Below are 20,847 nucleotides of genomic sequence, written 5' to 3' on the forward strand. Positions count from 1 at the left end.
AATCACATACAGTACATGCAGGGGGAATAACCCATCAGATAATAAATGTCTACTCAAATCACATACATGCAGGGGGAATAACCCATCAGATAATAAATATCTACTCAAATCACATACAATACATGCAGGGGGAATAACCCATCAGATAATAAATGTCTACTCAAATCACATACATGCAGGGGGAATAACCCATCAGATGATAAATGTCTACTCAAATCACATACATGCAGGGGGAATAACCCATCAGATAATAAATATCTATTCAGATTAAGTACAGGTTATTGGACATCTGTTCATTATGTTACTCAGATTTAATATAGGTAGGGAGTATAAACCTCCTGTCACCTCATATTAAATATATATGTACAGTGTGCACATAGGCTTGGTACATAAGTTCATTATGTTACTCAGAGTTGCTTCTTCCAAGGGAACATTACTAACTTGAGACTTTATATAAGTGCAGTCAAAGCATTTTAAATCTATTTGTTACATCTTTCCATATAACAGTAACTAGATATAGGAAGATGTGGTGTGAGTGCCAATGAGACAACTCTCCATCCAAATAACAATTTAAAAATTAAACCATTATAGGTTAAAGTACGGCCTTCAACACGGAGCCTTGGCTCACACCGAACAACAAGCTATAAAGGGCCCCAAAATTACTAGTGTAAAACCATTCAAACGGGAAAACCAACGGTCTAATCTATATAAACAAAACGAGAAACGAGAAACACGTATATATTACATAAAAAAACGACAACTACTGTACATCAGATTCACAACAGAATTTCAGGGAGATAATCTTAGCTAATTAACCAGCATCTAAATATCTAATCAGTGTATGTCTAAGATCTGGTATAGGTAAGAGAGATAATCCTAGCTTCAACTCACCAAAATCTAAATACCTGTCCAGTGTATGACTAAGATCAGGTACAGGTAAGGGAGATAATTCTAGCTATAACTCACCAGAATCTAAATACCTGTCCAGTGTATGACTAAGATCAGGTACAGGTAAGGGAGGTAATTTATCCTGATTACTGAATGTCTTCTCTTCAGTTGAACTATAAATCAGGTCTGGGTCTAAGTTACCTGCCATTCTACAAATATACACAATTACAATAAGAACTTGTTTATCTTATTCCTCCAAATCTATGCCACTAATTAGTTCATTATAAAAAGAACATTGTTAAGTAGTAGACCAAACTATACATGAAAAGTTTTAATTGAAAAAAGTAAAATGTAAAATTATTCATCACTTTCAAAATGATTTTAATTTCTTTTTGATAATTAATGAACAGATTTAAAGATGATTAATAAAAGTTTGAAACTTTAGTGCAGAAAGGTGATTTGAAATTTCACAATGATGTCTTAAAAATTGCCATTAAACATTTAATGCATAGTTTTTGGACAAATTAGAAAAGGCAAAGCTTTATGCAAAGAGACATAATATTGCTATACTCATGAACATCTTAATAAAACACATTTTGAAGTCAAATATATGTACATGTATACAGTCATGTTTATTATTATTAGTGACTAGATCTCAAATTGAGGCAATTTACGATAGTTTTTCACTTATTGCAGCTTTACATGCTAAATTCTCATAATTCTTATCAGCCTTCTGTTAAAGCTTTTTATTCATAGTTTCAGACATTATATTACATTATTAAGGCCAAAAATCTACATCAGTCATTTGAGCAAAGGGCTGCCCCGAGACTATTGTAATTTGGATTAGCTCCATAGTAGGACTTACATTTCTAGATTAAAAAACATGTGATAAATAATGAGATGAATATATTTCTGTAGGTACATGTAGGGAGAATACAACTCAATGCTTGGAAAAAATCATGAAATTTTTAGACTGATGTCACTGAAGTGTTCTTTACACTAGTAATTTTGGGGCCCTTTATAGCTTGTTGTTCGGTGTGAGCCAAGGCTCCGTGTTGAAGGCCGTACTTTAACCTATAATGGTTTACTTTTTAAATTGTTATTTGGATGGAGAGTTGTCTCATTGGCACTCACACCACATCTTCCAATATCTATTTAAAGCCCCTTTAGTGGAGAATGGCCTGCTTTTTTACGCTTAGCTGTATTTTCACTAAGATAGCTCTTTACATGAAACAAGAAAATATTCTGCAAGAAGCAACATCATAAAAAGCATAAGCATACAAGATTTTTTTTAATTTAAAGTCGAGTATACATCTACCAGGACATTCGAATTCTGTGTTCAGGGTAATTTTCTGATTTTGCAGCCACAGATTGATCTAGAACTACAACTGTTAACAGTCATTAAGGTATTAATCAAAGAGGAGATTGCTCTGAGGGATATGACCTTTATGGGGACTCCAGGATTCCGTATTTTTAAGCTCGGGATTTCGTGTTTTTAAACCCGGGATTTCGGGATCAGGACCCCTCCTATCCCCCCTCATACATGTAGCTGGATAATATTATTTTTAAAACTAATTCAATTGCACATGTAAAATAGTTACAAAATAGCCAATCCCGGATAAAAGTGTATGAACAATGTAATTGACCTAGATGGTTCTCTATTTCTTTATGGAAATACAATCTCAAATATCAGTTTCATAACAGTTACATATATGAAAAACTCCACTTCAGTTCTTATATGACAGAAAAAGATTGATCGGAATTCAGAGAACTCTCGCATTTTACCAAAACTAGGAATTCACTCTGACGTGTTTCTAAATTTATAAATACACTAAATATAAATACTGCTTAATTCTGATTTTCCGTGTTGTTAAAAACATGCATATAAGTCAAAGGAATTATCAAACATGAACATTATAGGAAAGTTGTTTAGGTTCAATCCCTTTGTTTGTTTTTACCTTTTAAAGCAAGACAATCATAAGAATCTGAGATGTTCCTTTATGTTTAGAATAAAATGATTGACGTAAGGGAAATGCTATGAGCCACCAGTACAAGTCTATACGCAATCGTATCCCAAAAATTGACCAGCAGATGCTATTTCTTGGTTGATACAGTAATAGGGAGTCAAGTATTCAGTACATTCATAATAAATTGTAGGTACGGATACATGTCAACTCGTACTTTCGGCAACTCGTACTTTCGGCAACTCGTACTTCTACTAAGTCGTACCCAATATTTTTTTAGCATTATAATATAAGTTTTCTACGTTTATATCCGTAGATATGGATATTTTAACTCCCTGAAGTATCCCAGTGCACCCTGAGGTAGATTCATAGAATATGAAAAGGATATTTTTTAGTGAACATTGCGTTGACTCATGTCTTTTTTTTTAACATTATAATGCTTCATATTTTGTTATTTACCTTCTGATTTATCTACCGATAGGATTAATATCTATAAAAAAAATCCTCAAGTGTCAAAGTGTGCTCGATCCTTAGAATATTTGAAGAGATTTTTTACTGAATATTGCGATAAACACGTAGTTTGTTGATGTGTTTACACTTTGTTTTTTAATCTTTTTTTTTTATATAAGTATGGCAGTCAGTTCGTTTTCTCGTTTGAATTGTTTTACATGGTCATTTTATAGCTGACTATGTGGTATGGGTGGGCTTTGCTCATGGTTGAAGACTGTACAATTACCTTTAGTTGTTCATTTCTGTGTCATTTTTGGTCTCTTGTGAAGAGTTGTCTCATAAGCAATCATATGAGATCTTCTTTTTCATATGTCTTATTTCGTATATTTTATCTATATAATGAATGCATTTCTAATAGTTTTGAAACCATAAAGCACATGCATGTATAAAGCAAATTGTAAAAGATTTATATATTTAAGAAATAATTCATGGGGGCTTGAATATATCGTGATTTTACCACGGGTTGGCCCTTTATGACAAATATTTTACCCTGAGCGATAGCGAGGGGTAAAATATTGGCATAAAGGGCCAACCCGTGGTAAAATCTAGATATATTCAAGCCCCCATGAATTATTTCGATTCTAATAGGACAAATACGGCATTATTTTGGATCGAAGCGCTCTATGTGGAGGCAAATATTTGCCGTTCCCATAAATTAACGCACTTTTAGATTGGCGTAAACAACGTAGCAAACAGAATAAGAGACATGCTCAAACTATTTACAATAACGTATTTAGATGATAATGATAATTAACTTATATGTCTACTTTGTATAGAAAAATGGGCTTATACCACATTTGAGCATCGTTTGTTTACGTTTCCTTGTTGTGATGATTTTCGGTATCAGAAGCGTGTATTTTCCCGTAAAATGCTTAAATTATAACGTCATCATTCTATGACGTCGGGTACTTCATTCATAAAAAAACATATGACGTGGGAGTACGATCGGAACAGCCAATGCAATATATTCATATTTTACCACGGGTGTGTACTCAAAGCGTTTGAAGGACGTCATGTTAGAATTTTTATTAGATACTATAATCAATAACAGATAAGAATAACAATACATTAAATAATTTGATTTATCATTTACTTAGATATATTATAGCGCATCACATTTGGCATCCATCGTCTCCGTTATGTCAGTTTACAAACTAGAATTAGCTGTGGTCCGCATCCCCGAATCTCCAGCAGAATTGTTCCTGCTACACATAATTCAATTTTACTAACAATTCTATGCAAAGGTACTTGACATCACGTATATTTAAACATTATTGATAATTTGTTTAACCTATAAGAAATTACAAGTAATATGTGACACTTTAATAAACAAATTATTTATTGCAGTTCGCGTGCTGGTGATTAATTGATCATTGATTATTGTTTCACACCTGAAGCATGTCGATTACCAGTAAAAGGGCCCTTATTCACACACGAAGGGTGCCATTAATTAACCGTAATCAAAACAACTTCACATCTGATCTAATCTTTCTACATTTTCATTTTTTTTTTTGCACAATATTATGAAATATATATCAAGTTCAAGTTGCTAGTGCCGCACTTATACCGATTTTTTTTTTTCATTTACTTCTCTCGTTTTATTCTACTTTTAACAAACCCATTCTATTTTGTAGGTATGTTATTCACTAATGACCACTGATTGGCATATAGACCACTTTCGAGTTCATCCGTCACCGGAAAAAACTCGTCAATTATACGCGCCTCTATCACCGTCATTTGTGCGTTTAGGGGCGTCGTCACTTCCTTCCAATGTTGAGCGAGTGGTTTGAAAACTATAATTCTATATTGTAGGAATTATTCGGCAAATTGAATTCTCAAAATTGACAATCAACACTGCTGTCATTAGGGAATTGTCAGTAAGTACCTACAGAGCAACCATTATTTCTAGTTTATCCTGCACAAAGACGATCACTAAGACGCTTGATGAACGTAAATAGTGCAGGGATACAGGCGAGCCCCTCTATCTGGTAAATGACGTCATAAAGGCGTGCATAATTGACGAGTTTTTGCCAGTGACCGATGAACTCGAAAGTGGTCTATTGTGTACTCATAATTATTTTAATGTGCATATCAAATAAATTGCCGTCTAAACAATTTCAAACAATCAATTCTAAGGAATACTAATGATTATAATGATTAGCATTTTATAAGCTTATTTAAAACAATTATGATTGCATTTTATTAACAATGAAAGTTGGTTTTTTATTTGTATTTTGCTATATAATGATATACGAAAGAAAGTTACAATAACTATGCATATAAACTAGATAAATAATATCAAATAAAACATGGTTAGGAGTTGGTAAAAATAGGGTACGAGTTGGTTGAGTACGACTTGCCGAAAGTACGAGTTGACGTGTACCTGTAGGTACTAGGTGTAAGGAGACCCCTAAAATTTGTTTTTGTCTTTATCGCCGTGGCACTGCCCAATGAGAACTTTGGCAATACATATTGTGCAGTGATGCTTTGACTGTAGTAATTAAATTACTTAAGGCACTGTGTTTTTCAAAATATATCAGTTGTGGCCACTTGTGCCTACTGTCAGGGTTGTTGTGATACAAAGTCCATTTCCGGTTATTAGTTTGCGATGCAATCATGTGATATAGTGTCGTCTGCAGATTTTTACAAGTAAATATTTTTTTGGCACTGGCTACTGTTACATGGAAATGTACCAATAATAAAAATATTATCGTTACATTGGACACTAATTGCCGGAGTGCAAAGTTGGGTAAGGAACCGACTAATTACGAATGTAAATATAATTGAGGCTACGGTTACATTGCGTTATTGTTACATGATATTATCTAATTCAGAGTTTAACGTAGCGTCCAAGTTATCACTGAACTAGTATACATATGTGTTGAGGGGCTGTTGAAGGACGCCTCCGGGTGCGGGAGTTTCTCACTACATTGAAGACCCATTGTGGCCTTCGGCTGTTGCCTGCTTTAAAGTCGGGTTGTTGGTGCTTTTAAGTTGACACATTCCCCATTTCCATTCTCAATTTTACCTCAGATAAGTAGTGTCAAAGGCGAAAATTAAAGTTCAATGGTTTGTTGTTGGGTTTGGGTGAACATTTTAAAACTTTGGATTGGTTTGAAACGAAACTCATTTAATAGCAAGACACAAATTTCATACAACTATACAAACACAGTTCTGAAAAATGATATAATCACAAGCAAAGTTTGCTAACTGTGAACATCTGCATGTATACATGTATCCATGGAGGACGTAATTTCGTTTCGAAATCAGATGGAGCCTAAGCCAAAGGTAATTTTTTTCCCTTTACAAAATCTATATACCTATACACAAATATTGTTTGGAGAGGTTTAAAAAAAATGTGTCGGACTTTAAAATGCTCCAAAAACCACTTACTGGATATGTAGAAACTGTCATTGTAAATAAAAATAAATAAAGAAATTGTATGTAATAATTGTATGTATTGTAAATATAATAGTACATATTACTAGTCCCATCTGTATCTGTATCTGTATCAATATAAATTCTGCCAATGTAGGCACACCACCAAAGGAGTTGAATATGTAATCCTCCACCACACAATGTTATAATACACAATGAATGTCAAATCCAATTATGAATACACAGTAAAATATCGGTAAAAAGTGACTTTTCTGTAATGCCACCGTTATGTACATTTAATATATAATTTGACAATAAAAAGATAAAAATTTAATTTTGATCTGTATGCACCCATATATAATAACCAAAATTTATTAAGGTTTATTTAACTGTCTATTTGATTTGATTGCAACTGAATGATACCTGTGGAGATTCCTACCCTGATCATCAGCATAATGTCACATGTTATCTAATATACACTCCTCACGAAAGATTGTTTTTCTTTTCGCATTTTTGTTGTTTAATTAGCAGATCATATCGCTTCATATGCAGATTAGAAATAAGCTGTCTACACACTCTTTCTAGTTGTCCAGCAATATTTTGAACAATTTCATTGTTACATTTATTCACAGTATAGTAGAAAGGATTAACCATCGTACATTGCCGTTATTTCATGTACAACAATAACGCAATGTAACCGTAGCCTCAATAATTATTGTTACATTCGTAATTAATCAGTTCCTTACCCAACTTTGCATTCCGGCAATTAGTCTCCAATGTAACAATAATATTTTTTTATTATTGTTACATTTCCATGTAACCGTAGCCAGTGCCTATTTTTTTTTATTTTGTTGTTCCGACAGTTATAGACATGGTTATTAAATAAAGTTTTATACCTTTTAGGTTTCAGTCTAGTTTGATACATTTAGGTTCAGTCCCGTTTTATACATTTAGGTTTCAGGCCGTAAATTTGATACATTTCGGTTCAGCCCCGTTTTTAGTCCAAATAATTATGGTGTCTGGCAAGGCTATTTTAGGCGTCCCAGAAATAAAATAAAATAGCCTTGCCAGACGTCATAATTATTTGGACTACCCCGTTTTATACATTGTCAGACCCGTTCCATACATTTAGGTTTCAGACCAGTTCCAAACATTTAGGTTTCAGACCAGTTCCGAACATTTAGGTTTCAAACCAGTTTTATAATTAAGTTTCAGACCAGTTTCATACATTTACAGGTTTCAAACCAGTTCCATACATTTAGGTTTTCGAGACTATAGTTTCAACTGAACAGTTGGTTTAAACAGTATCCGCGGACTGAAATTTAAAAAAAACAACATAAAATTTGTAAATTTTTACTTACAATTTCCACTAAAACTACTGGGCCAAGTTCATTATAGATAGAGATAATTGTAAGCAGCAAGAATGTTCAGTAAAGTTCCACTATCATATAAACGCAATTTTGCCATGAATCCATCTGCATCCTTTAATATTCACATAGACCAAGGTGAGCGACACAGGCTCTTAATTTAGAGCCTCTAGTTATTTTTGTCAAATTTTCGATGTGTACAGGTTTTGTTTTTTTTTAGATAAGAAGTTTAAGTGTTACTAGGAGCAACAGTAACAAAAGTTTTTAAATCCAAAATTTTGATATTCAATTATTATTCTTAAATTTTAATTCCAGTAAGACATAATTTAATCAGAGCCGGCTAAATAGCAAATTTGCTATTTTGCCGGTGACGGTCAAATAGCCACTGCCTTTAATTTAACAGGGTTAGGTTGATAGGTGTTGAAATTCCTTTTATGTAGTATAGTATTTGTTTCGTATTTGATAGTGATAGTGTAAACCTTTTATTGACTTTAGAACTTTTGAATTGCTTTTCAAATCCCAGGAAACTGGTACGAACCCGAGGATAAAAATATCTAAACGTCCCCGCCCGGTTACACATTACATTTGGTTTTCTATGTTGTGTCATGTGTGCTTTTGTTTGTCTGTTTGTCTTTTTCATTTTTAGCCATGGCGTTGTCAGTTTGTTTTAGATTTATGAGTTTGACTGTCCCTTTGGTATCTTTCGTCCCTCTTTTAGGGGTATAGAGGATTGAGGATTGAGGGGTGTACAGATGAGTATTGTTGATGTAAATAGGCATTGTTTAAATAAGGTTATGAAACTGGATATTTTGAAGGAATTAAATTACTTTTTTTTTTATTGAGGGGGGGGGGGCAATTCCTTTAAACAAGGCAGTGGCGGATCCAGAACTTTTTCTTAGGGGGGCCGCTCCAGTCATGCTTCCATGATTCCCTATATAATCAACAATTGTTTTCCAACAAAAAGGAGGGGGCCTGGCCCCAAGCCCTCCCTGGATCCGCCTATGCAAGGTGATAGGACGTGCTGCTGGGATATGTAACTATTTCAAGCTTTCAATTATGGGAATTTGTAGGGAAAAAACTATCAAAAATATCTGTCTGTCTGTCTGTCTGTCTGTCTGTCTGTCTGTCTGTCTGTCTGTCTGTCTGTCTGTCTGTCTGTCTGTCTGTCTGTCTGTCTGTCTGTCTGTCTGTCTGTCTGTCTGTCTGTCTGTCTGTCTGTCTGTCTGTCCGTCCGTCTGTCTGTCTGTCTGTCCGTCCGTCTGTCTGTCTGTCTGTCTGTCTGTCTGTCTGTCTGTCTGTAAAAAAGTACATCAAATAGTACATCAAATCGTAGCAATCCCCTGCTATCCACATTCCATCAGACAGTAGAACCCGCATAAACAGTATGCATTTTGTGACTGAAGGACGCCTCCGGGTGCGGGAATTTCTCGCTACATTGAAGACCTGTTGGTGACCTTCTGCTGTTATTTTTTTCTTTGGTCGGGTTGTTGTCTCTTTGACACATTCCCCATTTCCATTCTCAATTTTACATATAAATTTTATTTTTTTTCCACATTCCATAACTCAGTGGAATTTACTGCCCATCCATACAGTCGCTGTCGCTACAGTCGACATTTTCCATTATCTTTCGTCCTTCTCTTTCAGAGATCTGCTTAACTTATTTTTAGCCTTTGTATATAGTTTTAATCACAATTTCGCGAAGTGAAAAATATCATTTATGAACACATTAAATAGTATAGAGTGCCTAAAACTGAACCTCTAGGCACGGTAAACTTTTCTGTATGTCAGTCCAACTGTCAGTCCAATTGCTCAGAACACCATTGACTTTGATATGATGTGTTCTGTTTGAAAGATATGAGTTCAAGGGGGATACTGAAAGTGCAAATACACCATAAGCTAGTAGTTTGTCTGGAGAAAAGGCCTACACTGTAATGAACAGTTCACCAACTAGAGTAACTGTTTAAAGCAAAAACTCAGTGTAATGAAAAGTAGTACTCAATTGGAGAAAGTGTTTAAAGCCAATAGTGTAATAAAAAACATGTACCATCTTGTAATTGTTGTAATTGTTAAAAAGCCAATTGTCCAATAATCAGATATACCATGCAACAACATGATTTTTAAAAGTAAATAGTCCAATGAACAGATGTACTAAGTATAGTAACCGTTTAAAGCCAATACTGTAATAAACAGTGGTACCAAAAAGTAAAATCCCCAAAATATTGAACTTCGAGTAAAATTCAAAACGGAAAATTCCAAATCAAATGGCAAAAGGCAAAAGCTCAAAACACATCAAACGAATAGATAACAGCTGCCATATTCCTGACTTTATACAGGCATTTCTTATGTAGAAAATTGAAGATTGACCTGGTTTTATAGCTAGGTCAAACTCTCATTTGTATGACAGTCGCCTCGAATTCCATTTTACAGTCAAGGAACAAAACAACTAGACATAATAGGTCAAAAATTTCAAAAATAGGGGTACAGCAGTAAACATGCTCTTCTTATCTTAATCACTATAAAACAACAAATATGAAACAAAGGAGCACAACATGGCATATATCAAATTTAACAACCATCTTGCGTTGCTTTTTTTTTTATTATACGATTTTATTTATCCACGTTAAATCCCCATAAAGGATTGAATGATTTTAAGTACTGTGAATAAACTCATCAAAGATACCAGAACTAAAATTTTACACTTGCGCCGACGCGCGTTACGTCTACAAAAGACGCATCAGTGGCGCTCGAATCAAAAATTGTTGATCGAAGCCTTATCCTATCCTTAATCTTTTAAGTATATCCTCTGCAGAAATCTAAAGTAGAGTGTCCCTTGTCATTCTTGCGCTTGTCTTTATGCGTATTGTGAATTTCTTCTAAAAAAAAAAGAGCGAAGAAACACAATAGGGCATATAGACAAAGCACTTAGCAAAACAAAAGACAAGTTTTGAAAAATACAAAAATGATCAAAGAACAATAACACAATGGCGAGATATATAAGTACAGAGCTACATCAGTATTTATACTAGTATTCGAGACACATGTACCATCTATTGTAATTGTTGTAATTATTGTGATTGTTGTAATTGTTGTAATTGTTTAGAGCCAATAGTCCAACGAACAGATGTACCATGCAACTACAGTTATTTCTTAAAGTCAATAGTTCAATGAACAGTTGTATCAACTAGAGCAATAGTTTAAATCCAATAGTCCGAACAGTTTTATCAACTAGAGCAATAGTTTAAATCCAATAGTCCGAACAGTTGTATCAACTAGAGCAATAGTTTAAATCTAATAGTCCGAACAGTTGTATCAACTAGAGCAATACTTTAAATCCAATAGTCCGAACAGTTGTATCAACTAGAGCAATGCAATAGTTTAAATCCAATAGTCCGAACAGTTGTATCAACTAGAGCAATAGTTTAAATCCAATAGTCCGAACAGTTGTATCAACTAGAGCAATAGTTTAAATCCAATAGTCCGAACAGTTGTATCAACTAAAGCAATAGTTTAAATTCAATAGTCCGAACAGTTGTATCAACTAGAGCAATAGTTTAAATCCAATAGTCCGAACAGTTGTATAGTCCGAACAGTTGTATCAACTAGAGCAATAGTTTAAATCCAATAGTCCGAACAGTTGTATCAACTAGAGCAATGCAATAGTTTACATTCAATAGTCCGAACAGTTGTATCATCTAGAGCAATAGTTTAAATTCAATAGTCCGAACAGTTGTATCATCTAGAGCAATAGTTTAAATCCATTCCAATAGTCCGAACAGTTGTATCAACTAGAGCAATAGTTTAAATCCAATAGTCCGAACAGTTGTATCAACTAGAGCAATAGTTTAAATTCAATAGTCCGAACAGTTGTATCAACTAGAGCAATAGTTTAAATTCAATAGTCCGAACAGTTGTATCAACTAGAGCAATAGTTTAAATCCAATAGTCCGAACAGTTGTATCAACTAGAGCAATAGTTTAAATCAAATAGTCCGAACAGTTGTATCAACTAGAGCAATAGTTTAAATCTAATAGTCCGAACAGTTGTATCAACTAGAGCAATAATTTAAATCCAATAGTCCGAACAGTTGTATCAACTAGAGCAATAGTTTAAATCCAATAGTCCGAACAGTTGTATCAACTAGAGCAATAGTTTAAATCCAATAGTCCGAACAGTTGTATCAACTAGAGCAATAGTTTAAATCCAATGGTCCGAACAGTTGTATCAACTAGAGCAATAGTTTAAATCCAATAGTCCGAACAGTTGTATCAACTAAAGCAATAGTTTAAATCCAATAGTCCGAACAGTTGTATCAACTAGAGGAATAGTTTAAATCCAATAGTCCGAACAGTTGTATCAACTAGAGCAATAGTTTAAATCCAATAGTCCGAACAGTTGTATCAACTAGAGCAATAGTTTAAATCCAATAGTCCGAACAGTTGTATCAACTAGAGTAATTGTTTGAAGTCAATAGTGCAATGAATAGTTGTACCAAATAGAGTAACGATTTTTATTCAATAGTACAACAAATAGATGTGAAATCTAGGTTTAATGTTTAATGCCAATAGTGTAATTAACAGATGATTAACTAGGGTAATAATACAGATAAGTTTTTATTCAAATCTTTCTAAGTCTTGAATTTGTATTTTTAAAGCTTATTTAGAGGAGCTAGAAGAAAATGAAGGATAAGAAACGAATTCCATTTCACCAATGGCTACAGAATGTACACTCATATTTTCAAGTTTTTGTTGTATCAAAGCTTCCAGCTCGGGTAAGATGTAATATTTAGCTTCACTCAATATTTCCTCAAGAACACTTTCTTCATTAGGAATGCTTGTGATTGCTTTTGGACCATTTCTTAGGTAGTTTAGAATATGACGAAAATGGGTTCCATCTCTGTCGAAGAAATAGCTCCCATCTTTACCTGGCTTTGCAATATAGGTACCACAAAATAAATGAATAAATACAGAGTCTTGTACATTAGTTAAAGTTGTCAAAGAAGTTGTAAACTTTTCTCCTCCTATATCAAGTGTGATTTGTGAGTCAGTTATAATGTTTTGTTCTTGTACTTTTTTCCACTCTAATTCAAGACGACACTTTTCTTTCATGAAGGAATCCAGGCCATCTTTATACTGCACTAGCTTTTGTTTTAGTTCATCTTCTCTTTTCTTTATTTCTCTTTCTTTTTTCATCAGAAGTTTGTCTTTCTCGTCTGACTGCTTTGTCTTGTTTTCCATTTCCACCTGGATTATTTTTGTCTGTGAAATCTTTTCATTTACAATATCCTTTGCCGTATTAATAAGAGTTGCACGTTTGTCCAAGGTAACATCGGTTATCTCTCTTGTGAGGTCATCAAGGCAATTGGTGAAAATTTCATCCCAGTGATTGTTGATTGTTGCCAAGGTAACAATACTCTCACAATCTCCTCCTATATCAACATCATACTGCATCCAACCATCAGCATCTTTTCTGCTTTCATATAATTCGAAAGATAAAGGTTCTACGGCAATAATAATTTGGACCTTCCTTTCTGTAAATCGGAATGGATCTAGTACCCCATTATTCTTTGAAGTTGTCTGCTGATCTCTCTTGGACAGGAATTCAGACAGCCAAGTGAGATATTCTGATAATTTGGCAACAACTGACCCTGACACTTTGTCAAGATTATCAAATACAATTTCATTTCCATTTTCTTGCACAATTAACCATAAACGAACTTTTACCTTTGATGAAAAAGCCCATCTTTTTCTTATCTGATATTCTAAAAACTCAAAACTGTCCCAGGCATACAAAGTAAGTGCCCTATAGGATGATTTGTCATCAATATTAGTAAACATACAAGTAGAAATTTCTATATAATCTGCTTCTTTTTTACTAAGTACTGAATGTTGAATGCTACCATGTACTATTGTCATGTAAGATGAGATCACGGGATGTCTTATCATACTACATTCCTTTTCAATACCATACCATGTAACCAATATTTTCCACCATTTCTCTGACAAAAACACATTTCCTTCTACTTTCAAATCAGACTTGAGAGGTGAACAAGTCAGTTCGTTAGATTTGGTTACAGTATCAGGCGAGTCCTCAAACTGTTTCATGAATTCCTCCATCCATTGTTTAGAAACGCCATACATCCACTCATCTGTTGCATTAACGACGTCTATTTTGTCCAAAATTCTTTTTTGCATTGAAATCGGTGGACATCTTAACATCTTTAAACTGAAAAAAAGTTTTATTTTTAGCAATTGACCTTTTAACACCATTTGAATTTTACTTTTTTTGCAATTTGAAAGTATTTTGACAGCTGTATTGCAACATTTATTTTCTTCACCAGTCTTGTTTTATGTGGCCAGAATATATGCAATGAGTAAGATTTAAACAGTTTGTGTGTAACCCACCAAATGGTAACTGTTCCTCACATGAGTACCGCAACAATCCCTCATTTGATTAATCATTTGATAAGTGTTAATAGAAAATAATTAACTGGCTCTTTTTATTTAAAATAGCACATATTTATAGAAAATAGATCAACTTCTTCCAATGAAACATATTTCAATTTGGAGTTTTTGATTTTGTTTGTTAGTAGCCTTTGAAAACTTGAAAGATCTTGAAATAATTAATTTTCGAAGTTTTTATAGGGTTGTACAAATTTGATGTCCTGTCCTTGTTTATCAATTTTTTTTCTTCCCCAAAATCAAAATGACTTTTCGGATGTTGATACTTAAGGTTTGAAAAAAAAAATCCATTTTTCTTAAAAATGATTTGAAATAGGTCAAACCAAAGTGAAAATGAAAGTACAGAAAAGGTGGGCGTGGCATTTTTTTTTCTAGAACGATTAAAATTATTTCATTAAAATTTTGGTACACAATACGTATTACATTAATTTCACCTTTATCGAATTACAGATTTTCTCGTCTAACTTTTATAACAGTTTCCTGATTTATTTTCGTTTCGTTTAACGATCTGTTTCCTTAAACGGCTACAGTATATTTGATACCAGTCTGTGCTTCCTGTCAGCTGGTTTAGATAGGTTAATTTTAATTGGTTTATTAAGGTTTTGCAACAGAATGTTTGATTGGATCCTAGTAGGTTACGAAAATGTCTGCAGGTGATTGATTTTGCAGGTAAAATCAGGTAATGTTTGTTGACAATTTTCTATTATTTCAAACTTTTAAACGACATCTGCTGTAAAGACTGGCAAATATAGATTAAGAAGAACAAGTAAACTTTACCAATATTTTTCGTTGGTTAAAATTGTTAAGAATGTCTTACTTCTAGTTCTTCAGAAACATAGATCTGTCAAAAATATTCATTCAAGCGAATCAAAATACCGTTATGTCTTACTCAGTTGGTTATAAGCTCAGTTGAGACAGTTGAGTTATTTGTTATACAGTTAACCAAGCAGAATTCGATAAAATCTTATGTTGTATAATGCATGTAATGTGTTTGAAAACTAGTCTGTTAGCATGGTTAGTGTCAAGCTTCAAACAGTCAAATTCAAAAAATGTTTAAGATTGATTTATGGTCAAATCATTTGTTTTTGTACTTCATATGCATGCATTTCAATGGAAATTGTGACCTCACAACATGCACAATGCATTCTTAATTAGTAGCATGAAAACAGCAGAGACGAGAAAAAATATGGTCAGATCATATTTTTTTGTATGCCATATCATAAGAATTTGTATTAACGAGTTTGTGGTCCAGTGGTTAAGACGGATGGCTACAGTGCTGAAGGTCCCGAGTTCGATACGCACTCAGGGTGCTAAAAATATCAGCACATCAGAAGGGTAATTTTCACCCTCTCACACACATCTCTGGTACCCAGACCAGAGTTTAAACTAAATTGGGTACTTTGGGGGCCTCAGTTGGTCAAAGTTGTCCCTTACTTTGACCTGGAGATCAGTCTTCTGATATCTCTCTGGTTTGTCTGTTTCCACTGAGTGGCCCGTAGGTTCTCCCAGTGCTTTGGCTTCCTCCACCATAATAACAGATTGCCCGGTGTCCTAGCACTCCCTTTGTGTTGGGTGGGGATTGATTGTCCTTGTAAAAAAAATTGAAGTATAAACATACGTTAGTGACACATCTCCATTAATCCTGTTAGGGAGTGTTCATGGATGCCACTGTACCCTCACAGCTTTCGAGGGGTTCTTCGGATATTGGAGGCATTTACCAGTACATACATTAACTTACTATTAAGCATGCCTTTTCAATGGTAATTGTGACGTCACAACATGCACAATGCCTTCGGCTGTTGTTTACTCTATGGTCGGGTGGTTGTCGCTTTGACATATTCACCATTTCCTTTCTCCATTTTATTCTTAAAAGCACAAAAAAAAATCATGAGATGAGGATACTGTATGTATAGGTTTCATCATGTTCATTTTGTAGCTTTTCTATATATTTAAAGGTTTCTTATTGGTTAAGTTAGTATTCCTTAATATTTTAATAAAATTAATGGTATCTTGATCTTTTCATAACAATTTTAGCCTTTTTAGGGTTGGAAAAATTGAAAACTTAAATATCATGCATCTTCTCGCTTCTTGCATTTAATGCACTAGCTAGTTACATTGTAGTGTCCATTCAAAAATATTAGTGAAACATTACACATTCTTGAAAGACATCTTTCCATTTCTGTTAGTGGTTGCACAATTATAATTATAACAGCTGACCAAAAGGGCATCAAATGCATGCACTGTATTAACTCCTATTGCATTGATTGAGTTATGAAGTGTGATAAGTTAGAAAGTTGTCCTGAAAAAAGATGATAAATCTTTCAAAATAATCTAGCTGACTTCATGATTCATTCAATACATATAGAGGCATATCAATACATATGCAGGGATCTTCATGGATGAAAATTGAACGAGGGAGGAACTTTCACCATCATAAACCGTATCTACGCCATACAGTGTAGCGTGATCGAAAGTATTTCATCCCTCCATGTAAGGAATGGTGAACAGACTGATACATTTGTACATTGATAATTAAAATTATTTCATTATAGAATTATCAATATTTTCATTAATTGTCATCTATGTAACCATTCAAATGCCAAGCCTACATGGTTCCCCTTAGCCGAGAATGACAAAAAGAAGTACATTGCTATCTTAGAGTGGACTGCCTGTTGGGTGAATAAGTATACAAATTTAGGGATTTACAAAAATGTAGGGATGTACAAAAATGTAGTTGTACATCAAAAGGAAGCGTAGCAAATACTAATGTTTGAACCTGAAATTAATTCTGATGGTTTAGAATATTACAATATATGTATTATTGTTAAAAGATATGAATGCTTGCTACATTGTACTAAATTTGTATTTCATTCCAAAACGTCACACATGATGGCTACTAATATACATTTTGTACAATGCATAAAAACTTTTAAAAAAGTGTCTCACTCAATCAACACTCCTATTTACACATTTAGAAATTACTTAAATAGCCTGTATGTTATTAAAGTTAGTTAAACATTTACAATTTAGAAACCATTTTTACCTTTTTCTCAATGTTGTTATCTTAGCAACTTAGATATTTTTACTTTGAATTTTTGACCTTAAAACATGATAAGAAAAACAATACATGTATTGATAGAAATCACATCCTGTCCCTCTTCAAACTGAATACCTTAACTAAGATTATCTCACGCTATCTCAATGTCACTACCACAGATCATCAGGTTTTACTGACTGTGGTGCATAAGGTACATTGTAACTACATTGTAGCACTAAGATAAGCATCATATATCAGGGTAGGTACAATAATCTGATTATAAATCTTTTATATGTTGGCATCTAGAGATGTTTTGTCCCCCAGGTAATTCATGACTGTCATATATGCATATTGATGAAAATGATGCATTTTCTTTTACTCATTTCTTATGATCATCAATGGTGTACAAAATATCTGTTTTTGTTTGATAGATTGCTGTCTAAAAATTTATTGAATATATATAAGAAAATATCTATTGATCTACATGTATGCTGTAACATTTTATCATTTTTTTCCTGATTCAATACATGTATATAAATTATCTAAATAATTATGCTAATATTGAATGTTCTTACTTTTCTTATATAATATATTTTCAACAGATACATTTTTGTAAATAACAATTTTTACATACATGTACATGTATGCAAAACAAAGCGAGAAATACAATTTGGGGATCAAATATATAGTTTGTTTAGAATTCACTTAAAGGTAAAGACAAAAATTTTGTTGTAAATGTTCCTATTTTTATTCATGCCTTATCAATGAGATATCATCTTTACTTTTTAAAACTGAAATAAGGTTGATGGTCAGTATGATCAGCTTTGTATAATGAAAACACAACAACAAAAACAAACATTTAGAAATTCTTAGGGAACTTTATGTTAATTTAACACCCGACATTCAATAGTGAACTTTATGTTAATTTAACACCCGGCATTCAATAGTGAACTTTATGTTAATTTAACACCCAGCATTCAAGAATCACATACAATGATTAAATGTCCTAGTTCTGTTGTGTACAGACTTAATTAATTAATCTGTTGTCTCTCCCAATAAAATATTAAGCAATCAACAATCTTATTAAAAAATCTGTTTTTTTTTGCATATAATATTTGACTTCACAGTAAGGTCAATACAATCTACTGGTCTTCAATAAGAAACAAGAGTACATTTTGTAGGAGAAGGTCAGTTTTCTTCAATAAGAAACAAGAGTACATTTTGTATGAGAAGGTCAGTTTTCTTCAATAAGAAACAAGAGTACATTTTGTAGGAGAAGGTCAGTTTTCTTCAATAAGAAACAAGAGTACATTTTGTATGAGAAGGTCAGTTTTCTTCAATGAGAAACATGAGTCCATTTTGTAGGAGAAGGTCAGTTTTCTTCAATGAGAAACATGAGTCCATTTTGTATGAGAAGGTCAGTTTTCTTCAATAAGAAACAAGAGTACATTTTGTATGAGAAGGTCAGTTTTCTTCAATAAGAAACAAGAGTCCATTTTGTAGGAGAAGGTCAGTTTTCTTCAATAAGAAACATGAGTACATTTTGTATGAGAAGGTCAGTTTTCTTCAATGAGAAACATGAGTCCATTTTGTAGGAGAAGGTCAGTTTTCTTCAATAAGAAACAAGAGTACATTTTGTATGAGAAGGTCAGTTTTCTTCAACAAGAAACATGAGTCCATTTTGTAGGAGAAGGTCAGTTTTCTTCAATAAGAAACAAGAGTACATTTTGTATGAGAAGGTCAGTTTTCTTCAATAAGAAACAAGAGTCCATTTTGTAGGAGAAGGTCAGTTTTCTTCAATAAGAAACAAAGAGTCCATTTTGTAGGAGAAGGTCAGTTTTCTTCAATAAGAAACAAGAGTACATTTTGTATGAGAAGGTCAGTTTTCTTCAATAAGAAACAAGAGTACATTTTGTATGAGAAGGTCAGTTTTCTTCAATAAGAAACATGAGTACATTTTGTATGAGAAGGTCAGTTTTCTTCAATGAGAAACATGAGTAGATTTTGTATGAGAAGGTCAGTTTTCTTCAATAAGAAACATGAGTACATTTTGTATGAGAAGGTCAGTTTTCTTCAATAAGAAACATGAGTACATTTTGTATGAGAAGGTCAGTTTTCTTCAATAAGAAACAAGAGTACATTTTGTATGAGAAGGTCAGTTTTCTTCAATAAGAAACAAGAGTACATTTTGTATGAGAAGGTCAGATTTCTTCAACAAGAAACAAGAGTACATTTTGTATGAGAAGGTCAGTTTTCTTTAACAAGAAACAAGAGTACATTTTGTATGAGAAGATCAGTTTTCTTCAATAAGAAACAAGAGTACATTTTGTATGAGAAGGTCAGTTTTCTTCAATAAGAAACAAGAGTACATTTTGTATGAGAAGATCAGTTTTCTTCAATAAGAAACAAGAGTACATTTTGTATGAGAAGATCAGTTTTCTTCAACAAGAAACAAGAGTACATTTTGTATGAGAAGATCAGTTTTCTTCAACAAGAAACAAGAGTACATTTTGTATGAGAAGGTCAGTTTTCTTCAATAAGAAACAAGAGTACATTTTGTATGAGAAGGTCAGATTTCTTCAACAAGAAACAAGAGTACATTTTGTATGAGAAGGTCAGTTTTCTTCAACAAGAAACAAGAGTACATTTTGTATGAGAAGATCAGTTTTCTTCAACAAGAAACAAGAGTACATTTTGTATGAGAAGGTCAGTTTTCTTCAATAAGAAACAAGAGTACATTTTGTATGAGAAGGTCAGTTTTCTTCAATAAGAAACAAGAGTACATTTTGTATGAGAAGGTCAGTTTTCTTCAACAAGAAACAAGAGTACATTTTGTATGAGAAGGTCAGTTTTCTTCAATAAGAAAAAAGAGTACATTTTGTATGGGAAGGTCAGTTTTCTTCAATGAGAAACAAGAGTACATTTTGTATGAGAAGGTCAGTTTTCTTCAATAAGAAACAAGAGTACATTTTGTATGAGAAGGTCAGATTTCTTCAACAAGAAACAAGAGTACATTTTGTATGAGAAGGTCAGTTTTCTTCAACAAGAAACAAGAGTACATTTTGTATGAGAAGATCAGTTTTCTTCAATAAGAAACAAGAGTACATTTTGTATGAGAAGGTCAGTTTTCTTCAATAAGAAACAAGAGTCCATTTTGTATGAGAAGGTCAGTTTTCTTCAATAAGAAACAAGAGTCCATTTTGTATGAGAAGGTCAGTTTTCTTCAACAAGAAACAAGAGTACAT

General features: G+C 33.2%; 2 protein-coding genes across 10 annotated transcripts in view; one reads left to right on the forward strand and one right to left on the reverse strand.

Annotated features, from left to right (window-relative positions):
* The window catches only part of LOC134706198 (peroxisomal carnitine O-octanoyltransferase-like), a 42,995-nt gene extending 27,880 nt beyond the window's left edge, over nt 1–15,115 (reverse strand). For 2 of the 5 annotated variants that reach the window (XM_063564920.1, XM_063564923.1), the window contains exons 1-2: nt 5,872–5,984; nt 967–1,097 (exon numbers count right to left, since the gene is read on the reverse strand). In XM_063564920.1, the coding sequence (XP_063420990.1) occupies nt 967–1,096 (130 nt within the window). In that variant the 5' untranslated portion in view covers nt 1,097; nt 5,872–5,984. Of the gene's footprint in view, nt 1–966; nt 1,098–2,846; nt 3,042–5,871; nt 5,985–12,600; nt 14,330–14,999 lie in introns of those variants that run through there. The other 3 variants (XM_063564921.1, XM_063564922.1, XM_063564924.1) reach the window with 3 other exon arrangements.
* LOC134706196 (serine/threonine-protein kinase Nek10-like) overlaps nt 15,107–20,847 on the forward strand; it is a 58,778-nt gene continuing 53,037 nt past the window's right edge. For 3 of the 5 annotated variants that reach the window (XM_063564912.1, XM_063564913.1, XM_063564917.1), the window contains exon 1: nt 15,107–15,244. The gene's annotated coding sequence lies outside the window, so the exon portion shown is untranslated. Of the gene's footprint in view, nt 15,245–15,555; nt 15,580–20,847 lie in introns of those variants that run through there. The other 2 variants (XM_063564914.1, XM_063564915.1) reach the window with 2 other exon arrangements.

Source organism: Mytilus trossulus, chromosome 2, assembly GCF_036588685.1.
Source record: "Mytilus trossulus isolate FHL-02 chromosome 2, PNRI_Mtr1.1.1.hap1, whole genome shotgun sequence".
NCBI classification, from domain to species: Eukaryota; Metazoa; Mollusca; class Bivalvia; order Mytilida; family Mytilidae; genus Mytilus; species Mytilus trossulus.